General features: G+C 50.8%; 1 protein-coding gene across 3 annotated transcripts in view; it reads left to right on the plus strand.

Annotated features, from left to right (window-relative positions):
* The window catches only part of CECR2 (CECR2 histone acetyl-lysine reader), a 91,831-nt gene extending 70,700 nt beyond the window's left edge, over positions 1-21,131 (plus strand). Inside the window, exons 6-19 of one of the 3 annotated variants that reach the window (XM_066184291.1) lie at positions 135-184; positions 2,491-2,660; positions 3,371-3,448; positions 8,216-8,372; positions 11,916-12,045; positions 12,327-12,364; positions 12,450-12,541; positions 12,816-12,942; positions 14,304-14,737; positions 15,829-15,957; positions 16,046-16,850; positions 18,308-19,712; positions 20,533-20,638; positions 20,858-21,131. In XM_066184291.1, the coding sequence (XP_066040388.1) occupies positions 135-184; positions 2,491-2,660; positions 3,371-3,448; positions 8,216-8,372; positions 11,916-12,045; positions 12,327-12,364; positions 12,450-12,541; positions 12,816-12,942; positions 14,304-14,737; positions 15,829-15,957; positions 16,046-16,850; positions 18,308-19,712; positions 20,533-20,638; positions 20,858-20,863 (3,727 nt within the window). In that variant the 3' untranslated portion in view covers positions 20,864-21,131. Of the gene's footprint in view, positions 1-134; positions 185-2,490; positions 2,661-3,370; positions 3,449-4,828; positions 5,046-8,215; positions 8,373-11,915; positions 12,046-12,326; positions 12,365-12,449; positions 12,542-12,815; positions 12,943-14,303; positions 14,738-15,828; positions 15,958-16,045; positions 16,851-18,307; positions 19,713-20,532; positions 20,639-20,857 lie in introns of those variants that run through there. The other 2 variants (XM_066184292.1, XM_066184293.1) reach the window with 2 other exon arrangements.
* The last annotated feature ends 254 nt before the right edge of the window (positions 21,132-21,385 follow it).

Here is a 21,385-nt window from a genome sequence, read left to right on the forward strand (position 1 = left end):
TCTGCAGTGTTCTTTTCATGGTTTTGCTCTGCACTGAATAATTGCAGTGTTCCCTATTCTTCTCGTCAGAAACAGCTGCATGTCAGTGATGTGATGTACTTATTGTATCACTCCTTCTCTTTCTTTTCTGGTAGGGAGAAGGCAGAAGACAACTTGCTTATCCACGAGACTCAGATAAGAAATGGTAAAGAGATTTTGCAGTATCAGGGTTGATGCCACCAGCTAATAAGGCTCTTAAATTATCAAAACCCAGAGTGATGCCTGAGAGACAACCCAGCCTTTCTCAGGAGAGTCTTTCTGCTGGCGGTTGGGGCCAAGTTTGGAAGGAAGGGTTTGTGTTACAGACTGCCTGGCAGCTGAGAGCCTGGGCACCTGCAGGCTTCCTATGTTATCATGGCTGGGTTTGGGATGAAGAAACCTGACCTGCTGGGATACACTAGAATTCAAGGGCTCACCTCAAAAGGCAGGCTGTGAATGGTCCTCAGTCTTCCAGGGTTGAGGTGAAAACACACCCCTCTTGTTAGCAGGTGTGTTTTTTCAGATTGAGAGGAATGTGGAGTCAGTGATGCTAAAATAGGGAAGGAAGAACCTTTTTGGTCCTCTCACCTTTTTCTTCCTCTTGGCCATTGGGTGGCTAAGAGTGGTAAACTCAGTCTTGGGTGTACCCAGCTGAGGGTTAACAAGGCAAAAAGGCGAGTTAGCGACGTGATGTGAAAGTGAGTTCAAGGGAGCTGGGACTCATTTGTCATACATGTGTATCCACTGGCTTCCACAAAACCCAGGGACTCAGCCTGCCTGTTGCCTCACAATAAAAGGCAAGGGTGGCATTGTCTTTCCCATGCCTCCTTCCCTTTGCCCTTTGTTTTCAGATTTCCTGGCGGCTCCTCCGGCTGCTCCGGAGCCGGGCGGCAGAGCCGGAGCGATGCGCGTGAGGCGCTGGGGGTTTTATCAGATCATTGTCTTCCAGCAAATTGTGTCACTTCAGCTGCAGAGTAATCTTCTGCTGGCACAAAGCAGTGCCTTAGTCCTGTTTGCTATTGAAATGAGTTGTCTGTAGGCAGCTGGCAAGGGAATGGGAAAGAGGGATGCAAGGCTTTGGGGGCAGGATGCAGGTAAGCTCCCTGCTGCAGGTGGGCAAGGGATGGCTTTGGGTAGCCAGAGCAGCAGAACCAGCACGCGGCTGGACCTTTGCTGTCTCAGCGACCAGTCCCCACAGTGCATTCCCTGAGCTGAAATCTGTGCCACTGCTACTGCACCCCTGACAGAGGGCAGGTGCTGGAGGGAGCCTGCAGCTTTCCAGCCTTCCCAGGACGACCTGACAGCTTGCATGTCGAAGCCACTCGCAGCTCAGATCCACAAAGGGCCTAGAGTCAGGTTCAGGTTTTTTACTTCTTTGTATTTTTCACTGTTGGTTTGCTGGAAAGCGTGGTGAAAAGGTGCATGACATCTGCCAGTGGGGCTGATGACCATTGCTTTCTTTCTTGGAGCCAGTGGTTAGCCCCTAGAAAAGTCTTAGAGGGAGCTGAGAACCCCTCAGCCTGAAGGTGTTTGATCCAAGATTTTCCCCACTCTGAAAAGAAAAAAGGCCACAACCTTTTTTTTGCTTAGAGAACATCCTGGGGCAAAAGCATACAAGTTGGAACCCATGAGGCTTCACTGCTCTGTGTAAACATTTGTGGAGCAGGAACCACATTCCCCATCTCCAGGTGGGTGTTCCAACCACAGTGCAAGAGAGCCCTTCCTTCACAATTAATATTCAGATGTTTCACGCAAGGTGGAACAGCTCTCAAAGTGTCTTGGTGGTTGGGACATGCTTTCAGAGCAGTGGGTGATCTGCTTCAATCCCACTCTGGATCGAGCAGGGATGGGATGTGAACTTTTGGAACTTCCCCCTCATCTGGCAGCCCGATGAACCCTGTCCTTTGCTTCCTCTTCTGCTCTTTCAAGTGCCTGCAAACAAAATGTTTCATTTGCAGGGAGCAGGAGGATTTTTTTTCACTGCAGAAATGGTTTGCAGTGCTTCTTTTTTTTTTTTTTTTTTCTTAAAAAAAGAGCTTATTTCAAATTACATTATTTTTTTGATGACTTTATTCTGCTGCCAGACTAAATCCGACATTTGCAGTTCCCTATGTCCTGCTCTGGCTGACAGCTGCCGTTACAAAAAACCAAGTTAAATTCTTTTCTCCAGTCTGCAGTAACTGGAGTGTGGGCTCGCCACGGGGATGTCACACTACCTTGTGTGTTGCCCTGTGCCACCATTATTTCTTCACCTGTGTACTTCCTCTCTATCTTGGCATCACTCTCAGAGGTAGCGGTGCTTCTGATGCATGAGGAGAGCTTTGGGTCTGTAGCAAAGGGAATGTTTTCCATAACAGTGGCCATTGCCAGTGCCTTTTGCTCTTCCTGAGCCCAGAGGAGAGAAGAGAAGGGATGGAGAGGAGCTGTTAGTCATAGCTGCTGTGGAGATAACATCCTTTCATGTTTTTGAAGGGTCCCAAGGGCCTGGCCGTGGGACATGGTGGTTGCTGTGCCAGACGGAAGAGGAGTGGAGGCAGGTCACAGAGAGCTTCAGAGAGAGGACTTCCCTTAGAGAGAGGCAGCTCTACAAACTCTTGAGTGAAGACTTCCTGCCGGAGATCTGCAACATGATTGCACAGAAGGTGAGGAGACATGACATCCTGTTTACCTCTCTTTGAGCGCTTCCAAGAGCATGGATGCTTGCTGAGTGAAGGAGAGCTAAACCCAAGCAGCCTGTCACCCCGTCCTGCTCCCTGCAAGTGTCGTGGATGTGGGGGCTGTTGAGCTTGTGGATGGGGGGAAGACTCTCCCCCGTGCTGTGGCAGTGCTGGAGGATCTGGTTGGTGATTCCACAGCAGTGTAGGTAGGATGGCTGAAGGGGTTACTGTCTTCAGCCGTGTTCTGTGGCCCTTTCCTGCTAGCAGGGGATCTCTGTGCTTTTTGAACTGCTGCGATTTACAGCCCGGCTTTTCTATGCAAACTGCCCGTGATTCCGCTTTTACTGCCGTTTTCTCTGAAGGGGCGCTGGCTGCTTAGCTGTCCTAGCTAAGTCTGCTTTGAGCTGGTATGCCAGAGCCCCAGAACTCCAAAAGGCGTTTTCCTCAGCTGAATGTTTTCAGGTGGGACGGATCTGGAAAGGGATCCTTCGGCTGGATGGCTTTTGTAAAACAGGCTCTGCAGTCAGCGCGATGTTCTTGGATCGAGTTCAGATTGCTTGTTTGCCACCCTTGTAAAGCTAATAGGGATTTCATGGTCACTTCTAGCCCTCAGAGTTTCTCCTGCCAGTGTCACCGATGTGCCCTAATTTCCTCCACTCTCTTTTTCCTTCCCTCGATTCTCAACCCTGTTTCAGGAGAAGCGTCTGCAGCGGACAGAGTTTTCTCCCAGGTGGATGTCTGACCATCAGCCCATCAAACCAATCAAGCAGGAGGTGAGGGGGGGTGCGAGGGGGAGGACGACGGAGGGAGGCGAGAGCCAGATGCCTCCTGGGGGAAGAAATAAACCGCAGCATCGCTATTCAGTGGGAAGGAGTCGCTTGAAAGTGCCTGTGCTGAAAGAGAGATGGGTGGTAATGCCCGTCAAAGGCAGGCTTGACACCCGGGGTTTCTATGGCGAGCAGGGAGGTGCTGCCCTCTGGATCGCAGAGGTAACCGGCCTCGCCGCAGCTGCATATGGAAATCTGCGCTCAGTCTGGGGAATTCCACTTCAATGAAAGTGCTGGCACATTCGAGGCAGTTCAAAGAAAAGTTGAAGAAGGATGAGAGGGCTAGAAGAACCGGCTTACAAAGGGAAATGACAGAAATTCAGCCAAGGGGAAAACGTGAGGCTGCAAACACATGAGGGTGTAGATAGCGCCGAGGGAGAGAATGACTGATGCAGCATGGAGCTGGGCTAGGAGGGGGTCAGCTGGAAATGGGAGTCACAATTTAGGCTGCTGAAGGAAATGCTTATCAAACTGCAGCCTTGTGGGCTCAAATGGCGCTTTCCGTGCCTCCTCACCCTCACCTCCTCTCCACCCCATCGGTGCAACACCAGCACCGCTGCTTATGCTGCTGCTTGAGGGGTCTGTGCAGTGAACCAGACCCAGGAGAATGACTGGAGTTAAATATAACCTTTTTTCTTTGGTCGGGGTTATTTTTAACATCGATCAGTTTTCCGATCCAGTTCACCACACAGCCCCTAACAGTCACACCAGCACAGGCTGGGACACGGGGCTCTGGAGATGGGGGGAGTCTTCGAACTGGCAACTGCTACCCAAAGCAATCGGTCAGACAGCACAGGATTAGCTCCAGAGGAAAAAATTGTCTCAGTTCTATCAGGTTGAGGCATAATCTCTCACTGTAGATGTAATGGAAACGTAGTTACCGAGTGTTTTGTCAAACCCTGGGAAATTAGGCTGCAGGGAATATGCGCTGCGAGCCGGAGTCAGGGGTTCCCCCAAAACAAAGGAGAAAGTGCAGTTCCTTCTGCAATAAATGTAATTACTTAGAACTTCTAGATAAATAAAAGGAAGGAAGAGCCTCTCATCATGCTGCAGCCAAAAGCCTGCCGAGAGAAAAATGAGACCCCAGCGATGGTCAGTTCGGGGCCAGAATTGCTCTCTGCAAAGCCCACCACGCAGGAAGCACAGGGACACGTGTTTGTTCACAGGCAGCAGAAATCCCAGAGGAGGAGGAGGAGGAGGGGAGCGGGAAACACATGGAGCCTGAATGATGCTAATCAGTAGCGCAGGTGCTCCAGGTCTGCGGCGGCAGAGGGGCTGTTAATTGCTGCCTGTGGGCCAGTGAAACGTTTCCAGCGAGCAGGGGGCCCTCCTGGCACCCGCTGCGCCGGGACACGGGGAGCCAGCCAGCACCACAGTGCTGATGCTCCCCAGCAGGAGGTGGGGGCAGCCAGGGAGGGTGCCAGCATGTCTGATGGCTTGTTCCTCGAGCCAGGGTGGGCAGCCGGCGAGCCTGGGGGGAGAAGACCTCAGCCCGCTGCAGGTGACCCCTTCTCTCCTCCCGGCTGCTGCTGCAGTTGGAGATGTAAGTGCTCCGTGGGCTCCTGATCCTGCGGGGGATTTCTCAACAGGTGGTTCAGATTAGCTCCTCATTAAGAGCTGCCTGAGCAGCACCCTCATTAGGAGAGCGCTGCGGAAACCTGAGCGGGGAAGGTTTGGCGGACGAGGGGTCGGGGCACTCAGGGCACCCGCGCCTTCTGCCCTTCTGCCCCTGAAGTCTGATCCCCGCTGTCTGGAGAGCAAAGCTAAAGGCAGAGTCCTTTCAGAGTGCCAGGGGACAGCTGTGATGTTGTGTCCTGGAGTGCTCTCTGCCGGAGGGAAGGAGGCGGTGATGCCTTGGCCGCCGTGGATTTTATCCTCCGAGCGCGGAGGAAGCTGGAGAAGCGTCCTTTTGCCACCTCTGTGGTCGGGAAGGAAGTTTAATTTGTGTTTGGTTCTTGCTTTTGTCATTCCAATAAGCGTCTGCTTCCACCAATCCAGTAGGAATTTACTGGTTTGTGTTCGTGTGGGTTTCTTTAACCCTGAGTTGAGCACACTCGTCCCCAATGGACTTAGGTGGGACACCAGGCAGAGGGTCCCTCTGAAAATCAGATTTTTTCTGTGTCTGAAGTGTCTCAAGGAGCCCATGCAGCACTGCTACTGCCCTGCAAGTGCTGCAGGGAGTAAATTCTGTTGTGGGTGTCTACTGCAGTGAGTCCTTGGGGCTCACTACACTGTGTGGTTTCTGCTTTTCCTTTTTGTTTGCTTTCTAGATCTGGTAGGATGACGCGCTCTCCTTTGTTTAAAAGTGTTTTGTTGATGCCGTGTTTGTGGTGGGTTGATCTGGAGTGTCCTGTGGGTCCTGTGTCATGCTATTAAAGCACAGGGTGCTGAGTGTGCACTGCAGGCTTGGAGAGGTCCTGGTGTGAGCACTGCAGCTTGGATATTGTGTTCCTGTTTCCACAGGACAGGAATGTGGTGGAAGTTGTGTTAACCCAGGGGAAAGGAAGGTCTCACCTGTGTACCAGCAATCAAAGAAATCATAACATGCCCGGCCGGCTTACATCTACTGGTTTGAGAATGTAAAGGCTGATGGTCACATCCTCATGAAAATTTCTTGGCATACCAAGTTTGGTGGCTGGTTCCTGCTCACTTCTTTCTCTTACTGCAGAACCTGACTCTTTTGGTTCCTATTGCAATTTAAAGATTTATCAAGAAAGTCAGAAGAAAACTGGTGTGGTCAGGGTCAGGTCTGAAAGGAAGTTGTTTGCAGCTCATGAGTAGCAAATCAGGTGGCAGAGCTTTTGAGGAAGGGATATAAAAAGAATCAAAAGTGGAAATGTAGGACCCAATTCTCTAGGTTCTTGACTTGTTGTCCTTCCCATAGTTCAATCCTGGGCATCCTGGTGTTTGGATATTGATCAGGGAGGAAAGGTCTGAGAGACAACTGGAATAATCACTTCAGGGAACTGAAAGGATTACTTTTATAAGAAAACATTTAATCTAACTGTAGAAATGCGGGGGTGTTGTGTAAGTGTCTGAGGAAGTCCATAAGGTAAAGGCTGGATTGTGACTGAAGAAAAGGAGAATTTATGTTTACCCAGGAGAGTGTAACTAGCAATAATTGGATGGAATGAGGGGTTGAGAAACAAACTTTAAACTGATCGTGAGGAGAAGCTGGCTAATCTCAAGGCACCTGAACTCACAGAATCGTTTCCCTAGGAAAGAGGCAGATGCCTAAAGTGATAACATTTTGACAAAGATATAAAATGGAAAAGAAGAGAATGGTTTCCTCATGGCGAGATGAAACTCTGGATTTCAGCTTAAAGGATCACCACAGAACAGGTGGTTTTTGTTGCCCAGTCTGTCCCTAAATGCAGGATATGGTCCAAATTTTGTCAAGTGTTCCATAACCCTCTCTTGGACACTTCTCTGTGACTGTTGATGGTTGGAGCATTATTCTCTTAATGTATGCTGCTTATCTACAGAGAACTTGAGTGGGAGTTTGTAGGGCAGCACGGGGCTGTGTAGGGGAAGGGAAGGCAGAAGGGGAATGAGTGTACAGTGAAACCAGACGACGTTTCTAGGCATTCATCAAAGCACCCCCAGGTTCCATTCCTGGGCAATGAAACAAGGACAAAATAGTAATCGTGGTGCCAGAACTTTTTTCTTTCCTGGGGATTAATAATGGGCCTGGAGAAGTTGATGGTCTGAGCAGCAGCCAGCGGACCCCGGCTGATTGCTAATCCTCAGGAAATGCCTTCTGCCTAAGTGGTGGTTGCTGGTTATTCCCTGAAAATGAAGTTGGAGCAAACTGTCTGTACATTGGGGTTTTTTTCTGGTTGATATTCCCTGCTGATAAGGCACACACGTCTTGGTCACAGGGGTAGGAGTGGCTGGCGGATGACTGATACAATTAGTTTATAATTAAAAGAAAGTAATAAAGATAATTCCACGCTTCCAGATACATGCCTTTATCGGAGAAATAGGAGCAGGCAGTCCCTGGTCTGGGAAGCCTGCAGTCTTAAGTAGGATCAAACACAGCCTTGCAGCCTGCTGGCAGTGGGGAGGTGAGAAAGTGGGGCAATAAAGAGCCAGGTGCCCTTGAATGAGAGAACTGGTTTTTGGGACCCAGCAGGAAAACTGTCCAAACCAACAAATGAGAGCCAGTTCAGGGGAGATTAGCACACAGAAATTTTGAACAGGAAAGGAAAACATTCCTAATGATACCTTGACACAAGGCTGTACCAGACGCTTTTCCTGTTGAAGTATTCCGTGTTTTGCAGCAGAGACAGGTTTGGCAAAGTAGTCCTTTCTTCTCACACTTGCAGTCAGAGCTCTGCTAGCTGGAAGAGGTAGAGGTGTTGTGTAAGGGTGTCAACAGCCTGAATCCTTTGCCCAGAAGGGAAGAGAAATGTGCACAGTGCATCCCTGACAGAATGGCAGCTTGTCTAACCCATCGCTTCTCCTTCCATTGTCCTTGTATCAGTAGGATTTCATTGCTTGACAAATAACTTCCCTTTCCATGTTGCTTTTCATCTAGGAAATCATGCGCACAAATCCTTTTTTTTTTTCCTTTTTTTTTTTTTCCTCCCATTCATCCATTGTAGGTGTGCTTTAATCATTGTCGGTGTGCTTTCCTCACAGTAAACCTGCCTCTGCTCAGCTTTCAGTAAGCCAGTTCATTTCAGTTTTCGGTGCATCGCTCTGTTCCAGGTGAACCCGAGTGTGCTGAGCTCCATGGAGAAGCAGAGGCGCAGAGAGGAAGAGGAGGAGCGCCAGATCCTTATAGCAGTGCAGAAGAGGGAGCAGGAGCAGCTGCTCAAGGAGGAGAGGAAGAGGGAGATGGAGGAGAAGGTCAAAGCAGTGGAAGGTAACGTGCAACCAGTGTGGAGCAGGAGTGGAAGCTTTCAAAGTCAGGACTGAGATCTTGGATTAAAGTCTGCCATTTGCATTCCTCCCCTGCCAGACTTGCTAATGGGAATCTTTTCTTGCACTTACCTCGGGTAAATTGGACTGACTGGAGTTTCTTTTCCTTTGTCTGTCCTCTCAGTGTTGGTGGCTGTTCTCTAGGGCACCTTTAGACTGTGTTGTCTTGTTCAAATCATGCTAATTTTCTTCCTAGCCCCAACTGTCCAATTTTTTCTCCTGCTATTCATGTTGTTGCTCGGTTCTGTCTCCTCACGGTTTCCCTATGTGCAAGATCAGCTGGCTTTGCTCTCACTGGATAGCATTTGGTTCTTTTTGGCCCAATGCATGATGAAAGAAGAATTCCCCTTGAGGAGAAAGGGATAACATGGGAGTAGCAAGAGTAGTATTTTTATATTGCTACTATAAAATTGGAGAACTAGAGATGAAGGGACCAGGCTACACAGGGCACCAGAGGTGGCAATTCCAGGTGTTGGTCTAAAATGTTTGTGGTTATGAATTAAATGCTGATTGAAGCTGTTCAGGAACAAACAGCCACGTTGTGTTTAATACATCAGATGAAGGCACAGACGCTGTTGTAGTTCTGTGGAAAGGATGAACATCCTCAGAAAACTGACAATGTGGGGCAGTATCAGGATCATGAGTCCCAAAGTGGACAAAGAATCAGAAAAGGGAAAAAAAAAAAAAAGATTAGGTTCATACAAACCTTGTAAACTTTCCAGAATGAAACAATGTGCTGCCAGATGTTTGGTAGGAGGCCAGATGTTTTCTAAGAATAGCTTCTTTTACCTGCTTACCTTTGTAACCTTTAGTAAAACCAATTACTTCTTTGGCCATCAAGTATTCCTGGTTGCTAGTCCTAGCTAATCAGGTGCTTTAAGCTGAGACTCATCCAGTTTCCATATCTGCCACAGATAGATGTTTCCCTTGGCAAGTTTCATGTTCTCTGTGGTTTAATGCTTCATGCCTATAGACAAAATCACTCTTGAAGTTCCACAAGAGCTGCAAAGATAAATGTTCCTGTAAAATGGTTTTGTTTTGGTATAAGCCACTTCCTTTTCTGGGTGAATGCAATCATTACGTCATCAGATCCAAAGGCACCAGAGCCATGCAAAGAAACTGGCATGAGGTTGAGCAGTAACCTCTTCTAAGCCAAATTAACCTACATCCGTGCTTTTATTGGCAGAGGTGCTTTAACTTTGTTTTGTGCAGTTTCTTTCAGTTAGTTTAAACTCCTCTTTAATCCATTTAGGCTTAGTCAGGAGAAGTCTCCTTTTAGGCTGGTGCAAAAGCTGTTTGCAGAGGTTATGTTGACTTGTTCAGTTAAATCACTATAGTATTTTTTATCCCTAGAACCAGCAGCTATCCAGGTAAAACTGGCTTCTTAATTATCTTTTTAGTGCCAAGCACACCCAGCACTAGCATTTGCTGTCGTGACAGTTCTTATGATAGAGAGGATTTGAAAATTATGTATTTCTTTTACTTGGTTTAGACTTGTTAAAACTGGACTTCCAACAGCAGAAGTTTTAGGGTGACAGAGCTAATTTTCAGTCTGTTTGGAATATAATATTAATTTTGTATGGCCTTCTGTAGAGAGGGGATGTGACATGTCTTCTCTGTGATGAATTTCACCTTCTTCTCAGTTTTGGATGGTATTCCTGTTTTTACATCACATTCCTGTTTCCAGCCTGAGATTACACATCCCCCAACTCCAACACACCCCCCAGGTAGCAAGTTTCCTGCTGGGTCCATCTGTACTCCCCTAAATTTATACGTTTTTATAGATTCTAGATTTCTACCACAACAGCAGGTTAGAGTTTTCCCGTTCTCTTTCCAGATGCTGCTTCAACATAATCTCTCACACATATGACTTTCTAGCTGGTTGAGGTACTTTTTGGGGCATTATTTTGATTTTGAAAGCTGCTGGGTAGGACTTGACCCAGGCCAACAGTATAGGAACGGGCTCTGTCAGTGATCTTGAACACGCTATGTTAATCACTAGCTGTGGTAGAGGCTCCTGCTGTTAATCCTGACTGAGATCTGGGACCAGGATAGCACTCCTTGATTCCTGTCAGTTTGCCAGGTCAGATCCTTGGCAGACGTTGGTGGATTTTTAAAATCTACACAATCTTCGCCTCTTGGCTGCTGTTGTCACGAGATTTTCCATTTGCTGCCCGAATAATCACTTCATATTCTCCTCAGCTTTCTCACTTAGGCATCCATTGAAGTGCCATCTAAGGCTTGCTAATTTTATGAAAGAACCATGAATTCTGAACAGTGTTTGGACAGACTCAGATTTTCTCTGTTACCTGAAACTGGGTGTTGGACTCCTGGTCATGCAATTCTCTTAGATTCTGTAGGGCACCTTAGATGCAAGTCCTATAATTCCTACTTCAGTGCTACCCTGAGTCTTCTATCAGGAATTTCGGGCTTTCTTTTACCAGTCTTTGGCATGTCTGCCAATGGATGTCCCTACAAACACTCACCTTGTCGCTATTCCTACTTTTCTTGTGCTCTCAACCCCCATCCCAAATTTGCTTTCAACTGGTAGAGTAGGACTTTAATAAATATTTTTCCACCAGAGCTGGTACCTCTTGAATAGTTGGCATTTTCCAAAGGCAGAGCCTCTGCCTAGAAGGTGTTAGCCAAGCCTCCCTGATGTTTCCTTCACTCTGGGTGTTCCCTGATGTGGCCTGTTCTGTGACATCTCTCCCTGAGCATTACTTTCACAGAACTCTGCTCCTACAGAAGGTTGGTCCAACCGCAGGTGTTTCGCGAGTCAAATGAATTCAGATTTCCTATAAGAAAAAGGAAATGAGGTTCATAAGAGCCCATAAACTTTCTATTATGCAGCAATCTGTTCGCCAGCTGTCTGGTTGCAAACCACAGGTTATGTTACCAGCGTTGCTTCTTCCTGTGTCTCGCTTCTTTAAACGAAAGCTGTCCCAGCGGCCCTCGTGTGTGGCAACTCGCTTGCTCTGGCCATGAAGACCTACCTGAGCAATCTTCCCAAAGCCAGCCATGGAGGATAATAATGATCCCAGTTACTCACTACTGCCACTCAGCTGGTAGAACTTCCCTGGGCACTGCTCTTCATCCCATTCAGCGCAAAGGCAGCTGCCTCAAGTTCACCTGCCTGAGGTGAAGCCCCCGAAGGAACAACAAGCCAGCTCTTCCCACAGTGCTGAGCTGTGCCTGGGGCTGGGTGTTGAACTTCCCTCTTTGTACCACACCACTTCTGGAAGTTGCCTAAGGCAGCATCTGTGTCACAGTGGCGCTTCAAAATTGATGATTGTAACCAAGGGAGGATGCACTCATTGTTGGTGCACTGTGTTCTCACCTCACCTGCTCCTGTGCTGTTGCTGGTTTTTCTGAAAGAACCGAGACCATCTCACCGGAGCTCTTGAGAGCTGCAGGAGCACCCTCTGTTTCCCTGCAGGGTGTGGGCAAGGAGTGCTGAATGCTTTCTCATCTCTTCCCGCTGCAGAAAGGGCCAGGAGGAGGAAACTTCGTGAAGAGCGGGCCTGGCTGCTGGCACAGGGGAAGGAGCTCCCCCCTGAGCTTTCCCACTTGGATCCCAGTTCCCCTGCCAGGGAAGACAGAAGGACCAAGGATATGTGAGTACACAATGGGGCATTGCAGCGCACAATTGAAGCAGTAAGTATGGCAAGGAGAGGAGTGTGATCATTCACAGGAATGCAGAGGGAGAAGTGAGGCTGGAGAACAGTGAGAGGAGTAAGCTGAGAAACATCTGGGTTTGGTCCGTGTGAGAGGAGTGTTTGTGGTGAGGCCTATTTGCCAGCATTGTGGCACTGCCTGAGTGGAAGAGAAGATGAAGTGCAGAGCATGTCTCTTCTGTCCTCCGTCTGCATATTCACTGTGGTGCTTCCCGTTACAGCTTTGAACTGGACGATGAGTTCACGGCCATGTACAAAGGTTAGTCCCACCCCAGCTTTCTCAGACTGGAGCACTTCTCTGTGTGTGTGAGTGTAACCATTCACCTTTCTCTTGCTGCTGCCAGTTCTAGATGTGGTGAAGGCTCACAAGGACTCTTGGCCCTTCTTGGAGCCCGTTGATGAATCGTATGCTCCCAACTACTACCAGATCATTAAGGTATGGAAAGTGGCCCAGCCATCTTGACTGATGCACTTTGTTGACTGGGATGCAGTTTTTCTGGAAGTGTTTTGAAGTTTTATGCGCTGTATTACTCTCACAGTCGATCTCCATGATTCTGGCAGTCCCTTTTAGCCTTACAAGTCAAGGAAACCAAAGATGGATGGCTGCCCCTCTGGAGAGCATCCTCTGCTGCCCATGACCTCTCTGAGCTCTAACTTTATAGGCCCCAGTATGCTTTCTGTCACTGAAGGGAAGTTTGGCTGTATTCCAGGCCCCCATGGATATCTCCAGCATGGAGAAGAAGTTGAATGGAGGTCAGTACTGCACCAAGGATGAATTTGTGGGTGATATGAAGACCATGTTCAGGAACTGTCTGAAGTACAACGGTGAAGGCAGCGGTAAGAGCAGTAAGATGCTAAATTTGTCTATTTGCAGTGCTCAGCCAAAGCCAGCAGTGCCCTCTTCCTCCTCACCAGTACTTGATTTGTGCTTCTTCTCTTTCAGAATATTTTTGGGAGACCAGATGAAAGGGTGAGAGTTACTGAGACCTGCATTGGGGTTTAGTGAGGCTTTTAGCAGTTTGGTCATGCTGAACTGGGGCATGGCATGCTGAGGACTGCCGTGTTGGTAGATAGTGAAGGCAAAACATACAAAGGAAGGAGAGTCTGTTTCTTTCTGAGCTCATTCCTTCATGCGCCTATGCGTGCCCCTTTTCCTCATAGTAACTGATACAGACTTTGAAAAGCATTGGAGTCTGGTTGACTCCCAGTGTTTGTTGAGTGCCACAGGAAAGTGAGGGGTGAACCACGCCTGTCCTTTGGGTGGAAAATGTAGGTTTTAGGTTCCTTGGCTATTGAAGGGACAATGTGAGTGTGCAAATGGGAAATCCTGGTTTTCGTTGCCATGCCAATTAAAATTCTATGTGTTGCTTCGATAAGGAATCAGTTCCCATATGGTGGGTCATCACTGCAGACTGTCTCACCAGCAACACCTGGTGAGAAAGGGAGAACAACATTAAGAACAAATCAGCTTGTTGTTGTTGGCTGCTAGTAAAAGCATACCTGCACTGCCACTGGGAGAGTTCTGTTCCTCAAGGAACTTCAGGGTTAGTTTAGTGGAAACAACTGGAAAGTCACTTGCTTCAAGGGCTTGTCATCAACACCTCTCACATGTCTTTTCTTTCCTATCCACTCAACAAAAAGTAAAAGCTCATCTCAGCAGAACTGTCCAGTGGAAATGATGCAGTGGGGACACTGGTGTTGGCAATAGCTTTCGTGTCAGGGTCAGCAAGTGCTTTGGAAACTACTTGGATAAATGTGTTTGCTGATTTTCCTCCGTCTTGTGGCCCACAGCAGAGATCCGAAGGAGTCCAAGAAAAGCCTCTGAATGTAATCAAACAGCATTGCTGGAAGTTCACATTTCTTCTCTCAGCACTCTTGCTGCCTAACTGCAGGTCACACATCTCTGCGAGCAGAGGTGGTGCTCCTCCTAATGTAATTCTTGGCACTGGGCTGGAACACTGAGTTAATGCTGACTCTGCAGGCCCTGCTGCCAGTGGTACTTTGTCATGCCTGTGTGCCTGTCCTCTGCTGGGGTTACTGATGCCGTGTTGCTCACGGAGTTTAGGAGCCAAAGCCAACTAGCTAGAAACAAAAGTCTTCCTCGGAGAAACTTGGCGGAGAGGAGATGATTTATCTGATGTTGCATAATTGCTTCTCTCTACGAGGCTCTGATGTTCTCGGGGGTTTTTTGTCTGCAGAATATACAAAGATGGCTTACAACTTGGAGAGGTGTTTCCACCGAGCAATGATGAAGCACTTCCCTGGGGAAGATGGGGACACGGATGAGGAGTTTTGGATCAGAGAGGACGGGAGGCGAGAGAAGAGGAGCCGGCGCACCGGCCGCTCCGGCACAGGCAGTGTCTGGACTCGATCACGAGACCCAGATGGGCCTGGCAAGAGACAGCAACGCCTGGAAAACGGAGGAAAACCTCCACCATATCGTGCTACTTCCAGGGCTCCTGCTTCTTCCTCCTCTTCCTCCTCTTCCTCCTTCTCCTCGTCCTCAGTGGATGACCCAAGTGGCAACCCAGCGCAGACTGCTCGGGAAGTGGGCCCTTCCAACGGGAGAGGCTTCCCCCGCTCCCTGCAGTACGGCGGCATGCCCAGCCCTGTGCCACATCCTGGGCAGATGGTAAGGAGCCCTTCCTGCTGTCCTTTGCCCATCAGGACGAGGGAGGGAGGGAGGGAGGTAAGGAGGAATGAAACTTCCTACCATGAAATCCTTTATGTATGTCAGGAACCTTTTCTCAGAGATAAAGGGTCAGAGCTGTGGCTCCTCCAGGTGAAACTTTTCAGACCTTAGGTTTAAACTGGTACAATTTAAGTCTTTGCCACATGAGGTGGGGAGAATCTCCTCATGTATCCCATAGCTGTCGTGTTCCAGTGTAGGCTTGCACAAACTGATTCCCCCAGTTCTCTTCTCTCCCTCCTCAGTGTGCATGGAAAGCTGTAACATTCCTTCCCTTACCCCCCAGTTTATGAAGCTGAACAAGCTGGTCTCCTTTTGTCTCAATTGTTCACAGATGCCTGGTAACTTCTTGCCATCTGTGTACTACTGCATTTCGTGCCTTGAGTATTTATAAAAGCAGTAAACTAAATCAAACAAAGGCCACCCTGGACTGCAGCAGTGACCTATCTTTAGCCCAGCGTTTCTTCTCTGAATGCCACCTGTTCTGCCTCCCTTCTGGGCTGCTCCTCACTCATCCTTCACTGCCTTTTCCATTTTAACCAATGATGACTTGAGGTGTGATATATCTGCTGTTCCCCTGAGGTCTAGGCTATCCCTTGCCCTTTAGGCTAGAGATCAAACAAAATTTTTAGAGTGATTCTTGTGCTGCAGATAGTGGGAGGCGGTGGGAGAGCTGGAGGCATTGAGGATTTTGAAGGAAATCCAGCACATTCCCTGTTGTCCTCTCGCTTCCATCCTCTTGTGGTCCATTCCTCTTCTCGAAGCAAACCACTGCCCCCTCCAGTCATCTTGCTTGCTCCCAGTGTTTGGGTGGCGAGGGAATGTGTTGCAGCCTTAAGTTCAGCGGTGAGTGGCTGTGCCACCTCGGAGAAGAGAGTGTACAGGTTTTTCACGGTACCTCCACAACAGCCCAGCTGCTTATTCTTGTGGTTACTCCAGCCTTGGCTTCTCCTCACATGCAGTATTTCTGCTGCCTTTATGCCCTTCACAAACTGTTTTATTTCTCCCCTCCTGCGCCCCTCCCCATCCCGCAGAGACCAGCGGTGCCAGGAACATTTGGTCCTTTGCATGGATCCGATCCCACTAAACTGTACGGCTCTCCGCGAGTGCCTGAGCCCCATCCCGGAGAGCCGGTGCAGCAGCACCAGCACTTTGCCATGCAGGTAAGCTCCTCCTGCCCAGGGCTGCAGCACCCCAGGCCCCGTGGGTGTGGTGACTCTCCCTGAGACCCCCCTCTCTCTCTCTCCGCAGCCGGCCGTGGGACTGAGCGAGCACCGCGGGCACCGGCTGGGCACTCCGGAGAAGCAGGCGTGCGCGGCACCGGCCCACATGGCCGGGCTGGCTCCCCGGCTGGGCTCCCTGCAGCTGGGCCGCGTTGGGGGCCCCCCGCCCGACGCCGTCTACCCACCGGCCCAGTTCCAGCAGGGCTTCCTCCCGCCACGGCACAACGGGCCCCCGGGGAAGCCGCCCGAGGGCTCCGAGGTCCCGCCGGGACACATGTACCGGCCCTACAAGTACCTGAACCGCGCGCATCCGGCGCTGTGGAACGGCAGCCACGCTGGCCAGGCCGCCATGGGGCCGGAGGAGAAGGCGCCCATGGGGCCGGGGCCGTCGCTCCAGCCCCGTGTGCTGGGTCATATGATGGACCCCAGGGCCATGAGGCCGCCGCTGCCTCCCAGCCAGTGGAGCGAGCAGTCGAATTTCCTACCTCACGGCGTGCCTCCCTCAGGATACATCCGGCCGCCCGGCAAAGCCGCCGCTCAGAGGATGCCGCAGCCGCCGGCCGCTCTGTTCGGGGCACCGCCTCAGGTTCAAAGAGGGTGCCAGGGCGGGGACTCCATGCTGGACAGCCCCGAGATGATCGCCATGCAGCAGCTGTCGTCCCGCGTGTGCCCGCCGGGCGTGCCTTACCACCCTCGGCAGCCGCCCCCGCCGCACCTCCCCGGGCCCTTTCCCCAGCTGGCGCACGCCGCCGGCGGCCAGCCCCCAAAACCCATGGGGAACGGGAGCTCCCAGGATCCGGCCGGCCAGACCATGGACATGGACAGCAACCAAGGTATCCCCCTCCGTGCCCACTTGACCCTCCCTGCCTGCGTCTGTCACCTCCGCCGCTCAGAAAACAGTTCAAATCTTGATTAAATATTTGGGGGGCAACAGAGTTTTTTACACTTTTTTTCTTTTTTTAATCTGAATTGGAATATATTTTCTACTGAGGGCATTGCTTAGATTTTTCTAGGACTGTTTTGTTTCACTCTAGCCTGCCCCTCTGTCCCAGCTTTACTGCAAGATATCGGTTTGCCACAGGGTGCAAATGCAAAGCACAGGCTGTGATGCTTCTAGAGCTCGCCTGGAGTTAATATAAAAATCGGATCTGCAGAGAGTTAGATTATGTGAATAAATGCCTTGAATCTACTCCTCTGAGTGTGTGTCAGTATGGCTTCTCCTCTGAAATGCACATCTGCCTTATGAGCTCTCAACATCTTAAAATCTTCACACACCAGGGCTGCCCAAAAGCCCCTGAGCATCTGTATCAGTTCAGGTGGGATGGCAGCATGTCACGCATGCCCTCGCCAGTTTCTGGTTGAATTTCATTTGTTCTATCTGGTAAACGACAGATAATAAAAAAAAAAAAGAAAAGTACCTTAAAAATAAAACCTAATGCAGAGATCAAAAAATTCGGAGATCAAAAAAAATCTTTTTCATTACTTCTAGCTGGTAAACTAGAGATCAAAACCCTTGTATCTTTTATCAGTCCCTTGTGTGCCTTGCACTAAGAGGAAACTCTTTCCTTGTGTGGCATTGCTTAAAAGTTATCATCATAATTTAGCTTGCTGGATATAGAACAGAGACAGGGGAGAATGTTGAGTGATTGCAGGACAGAGCAGTCGCATCTCCAAACCACAGTTGGTTAAAATATGGCTGTGATGAGCTCTGCAGCATCTCAGGGTGTAGTGGTGCTTCTGCCCAAGCTGGATGCAAACAGGGTTTGTGGAGGGTGGGCTTAAATTTGATGTTAACAAGAAATTCTTTACTGTGAGGGTGGCGAGGCACTGACACAGATTTCCCAGAGAAGCTGTGGTGCCCCATCCCTGCAAGTGTTCAAAATCAGGATGGAGGGGACTTCAAACAACCTGACCTAGTGGAAGGTGTCTCCCTGCATGGCAGGGGAGTTGGAACTACATGATCTTTAAGCCCAAACTCTCCTATAATTCCATGACCAGAAGGGATAAGGCAGCCTGAAATCGAGCTGAAACCAGCACCTGATGTCACTGTCATGTGGATCCCTACTCTGCCCCTGCTTTAGGCAGCCTCTGCACACCTCTGTGTCAGACCAAACACATGTGCCACGTTGCTCCACAGGAGCTGTGACTTGGCAGTGCCTTGCAAACCTGTGCCACCCTTCCGAGGGAGATGCAACCTTCATGAGCAGTTTTGAAAAGCAGCGGCTTTATTAAAGATCGCCCCAATATGCGGAAGTTAGACGCGCGTTTGACTTTCTCCCCTCTCTTTCAGTGGACGCGCCGGCAGGCATGGACGAGAAGGCTCAGTGCATCGGCATTCCCGACGGGGCCTACGCCAAACTCCTACCTCATCCCAAGCCCCCGCTGCCCATGGAGTGCGCGAGGCGCGCCCTGCCCCCGGATGGGGACGGGGACGGCCCCGGCGTGAAGGGCGACCTGAAGGCGGGGCAGGGCAAAGGCGCCTGGTCGGCAGAGAGCGGCTACGCCGGCGACCCGGGCTGCGTGAGGGACATGGCGCCCGCCCCCGACAGAGGGGCTCCCCTGCCTCAGAACGGGGCGGCGGGCGAGGGCCCGGCGGCCGGCCCCGAGGGGAAAGGCCTGGCTGCCAACCTGCTGGAGAAGCCCCTCTGCGGTGGGGGAAAGGCTCTGCCCGAAGCAGCCGTGCCTTGCATGGGGCAGGGCACCGGCCTCCCCGGCGTGGATGCCACCTCCATGGGAGCCACCCCCAACCAGTTTCATCCTCTCTACATGTCCGGCCTGGAATACCCGAATTCAGCCGGGCGGTACCACATCAACCCAGGCCTGCAGGGGTTCAGCCCGGTGATGGGGGGGAAACCGCCTCCTCCTGCCTCCCACGCCCAGCATTTTTCCCCACGGGCTTTCCAGCCAAGCAGCGCCCACCCCGGCGTCTTCCCGCGGTATCGGCCGCCCCAGGGAATGCCGTATCCATACCAGCCGCAGCCCCAACCCTCCTACCACCACTACCAGCGACCGCCCTACTACGGCTGCCCACAGGGCTACTCGGACTGGCAGAGACCTCTGCACCCCCAGGCCAGCCCCAGCGGGCACCCCGCTGCCCACCCGGCCCTGGGCAGGGCTCCTTTCCCAGAGCGGGGCTCCGCCGGCCTGCAGGGCTGCGAGGCGCTGAGCGCCGCCCTGGCCTCTCCCAACCGCATGGACGTAGCAAGTGCCAAAGAGGTTTCTCCGAGCGACGGGCAGGAGCTGGGGCCTGAAGATGACAAGTCCGAGGAGTCCCAGGAAAGACCGGAGAGTCCCAAAGAGTTTCTTGATTTGGACAACCACAACGCAGCCGCTAAGAGGCAGAGCTCGGTGGCGGCGGGGGAGTTCCTCTATGGAGCGCCCCCGCCACACCTGGGTGCAGGGATGGGATTCGGCCCGTCGGCTTTCCCTCCCCACGGGGTGATGTTACAGACTGGCTCTCCTTATGGATCCCGGCATCCCGCCAGCCACTTCCAGCCCAGGACGTACGGATCGCCCATGAATGCTCACCTGTCTCATCACGCAGCCTCCAGCCAGGCCAATGGCCTCTCTCAGGAGGGCCCCCTGTACCGCTGCCGGGAGGAGAACATGGGTCACTTTCAGGCCTTGCTGATGGAGCAGAGAGGCAGTGGAGGTGGCATGGGGGGGCCACCCCAGGACTTGTATAGACCCTCGGGGTAAGATCGTGTTTTCTGCAAGAAGGCAAGGTGGGAGGGGGGTGATCCCTTGAAGGGATATGGCTTCAAGTCGCAGGAGATGGCAAGTCAAGTTGAAAGGCTAAGAGGTGGCTCTTGGACTCTTGGAGTAAGAGTGCTAGGATGGAGAGAGAGTCTCATTGCATCTCCTTAAAACAAGGAGCACTCGCTGTCGTGGAGAACCTGTTAGCCTGCCCCATCCATCCCCACACCAGTGCTGAGTTTCCCCTGACAGGGTTTGGTAATGTATCGTCCAGGGTTGAGCATCTCTTAATCACTTACTCTTGCCATTTTCTTTGTAAATGTTTTGTTTAATCTTGCTTGTAGTGGGGCAGAGTCACTGACTAAAGTGGAAGTTTGCCTCTTGGTATGAACATCCTTAATGTTGCCCTGTTTTTCCCCTCCTCTTGCTTTGCCCCTTCTCTGTGTCAATTTTCCATCAGAGAGAGTTACTTCTCACTGCGACTGCGTATCACATTCCCAAGTGGAAAATACTGCTACTCCAACAGTTCCCTGTTCAGTTTTTGTGAATGTGCCTCAACTACTACTGTTTTGTCATCATCACAGCATCAAGTCCTTCCTCCTCCTAGCATTCAGAGAATTTGGCTTAAAGCTAAGCCACTGGGGGAATGGCATGGGTTGTGAGGGCTGTGTTTTGGGGGGAAGCCAGACAGAATATACAAGACAAATGCTTGTATGCTAATGTTGTATGTATGCCTTCAGTGAAGTAGTTTTAACCAAGAGTGGGGATTTGCTCCTGACATTCATGTGCTAAAACTCTCTCCATTCAACCTGACTCCAGAATGCAAATGCATCAGGCTCAAGTTCCTTTCCCGAAGATGCCTGCAGCAACCATGTCCCGGGAAGATTTGACGTCACAAAAACCATCAACGTTGCCTCTGGATCAAGTAAGGGCTGCTAGAGGGAGCAGAGCTGAAATGCAAGTCTTTCTCCTCCCAGTGGTTAAAGGATTGAGGTGTTTGATGAGGGGGGGAATAACTGGAGGAAGCTGTGAGCTTGGGCAGATCCATAGTTGTTACCTTTGCACTGGTTGCACGCAATCACGAGATCGTTCCTTTCTAAAGCCGCCACTTCAAGCCTCCAACTCTTGTTCTTCCTCTTTGCAGAGCTAGTCCAAGAAAGGCCAGACTTCCTGAAGAGGAAAGCCACACATGATTTGGACAAGGTTGAGGAGGGGCAGGCCTTGCTCCCACCCTCCCCTGGCCCGAGCAGCGTGGAGCTCCCTGGGTGCGCGGAACACGACGCCGTGCCGGATTTTGTGTCGGAAAGCCGAAGCCGCGCTGGGCCCCCGGCCAGATGAGCAGCTGGCTCGCCACCATCACTGGGCACCCCAAACTAGTGGCTTTCCATGACCAGAGACTGCGTCTCGTTCAGGGTTTGAGGGATTTTTCGGGTGGGGAGGGCGGGGGTGGGGGTGGAAAACTTTCATTGACTGCTAAACTCAGGTATATTTTTCAGGGTGGAAGAGGACGATGATGGAATTTTACTTGTAGTATTAACGTGTGTGTGTTTTGGAGCTGGATCCAGTTTACAGAATTTAACCTGTTGCCTTTCTAAATAAATTTCTGTTGTTGGTGAATGTATTGTACATAATGGGGGAGGGGGTGGGCCCAGCTTGTAGTGGGCTTAGCACT

Source organism: Chamaea fasciata, unplaced genomic scaffold (assembly GCF_029207755.1).
Source record: "Chamaea fasciata isolate MVZ Bird 193981 ecotype frontalis unplaced genomic scaffold, bChaFas1.0.hap1 SCAF_5, whole genome shotgun sequence".
NCBI lineage: Eukaryota > Metazoa > Chordata > Aves > Passeriformes > Sylviidae > Chamaea > Chamaea fasciata.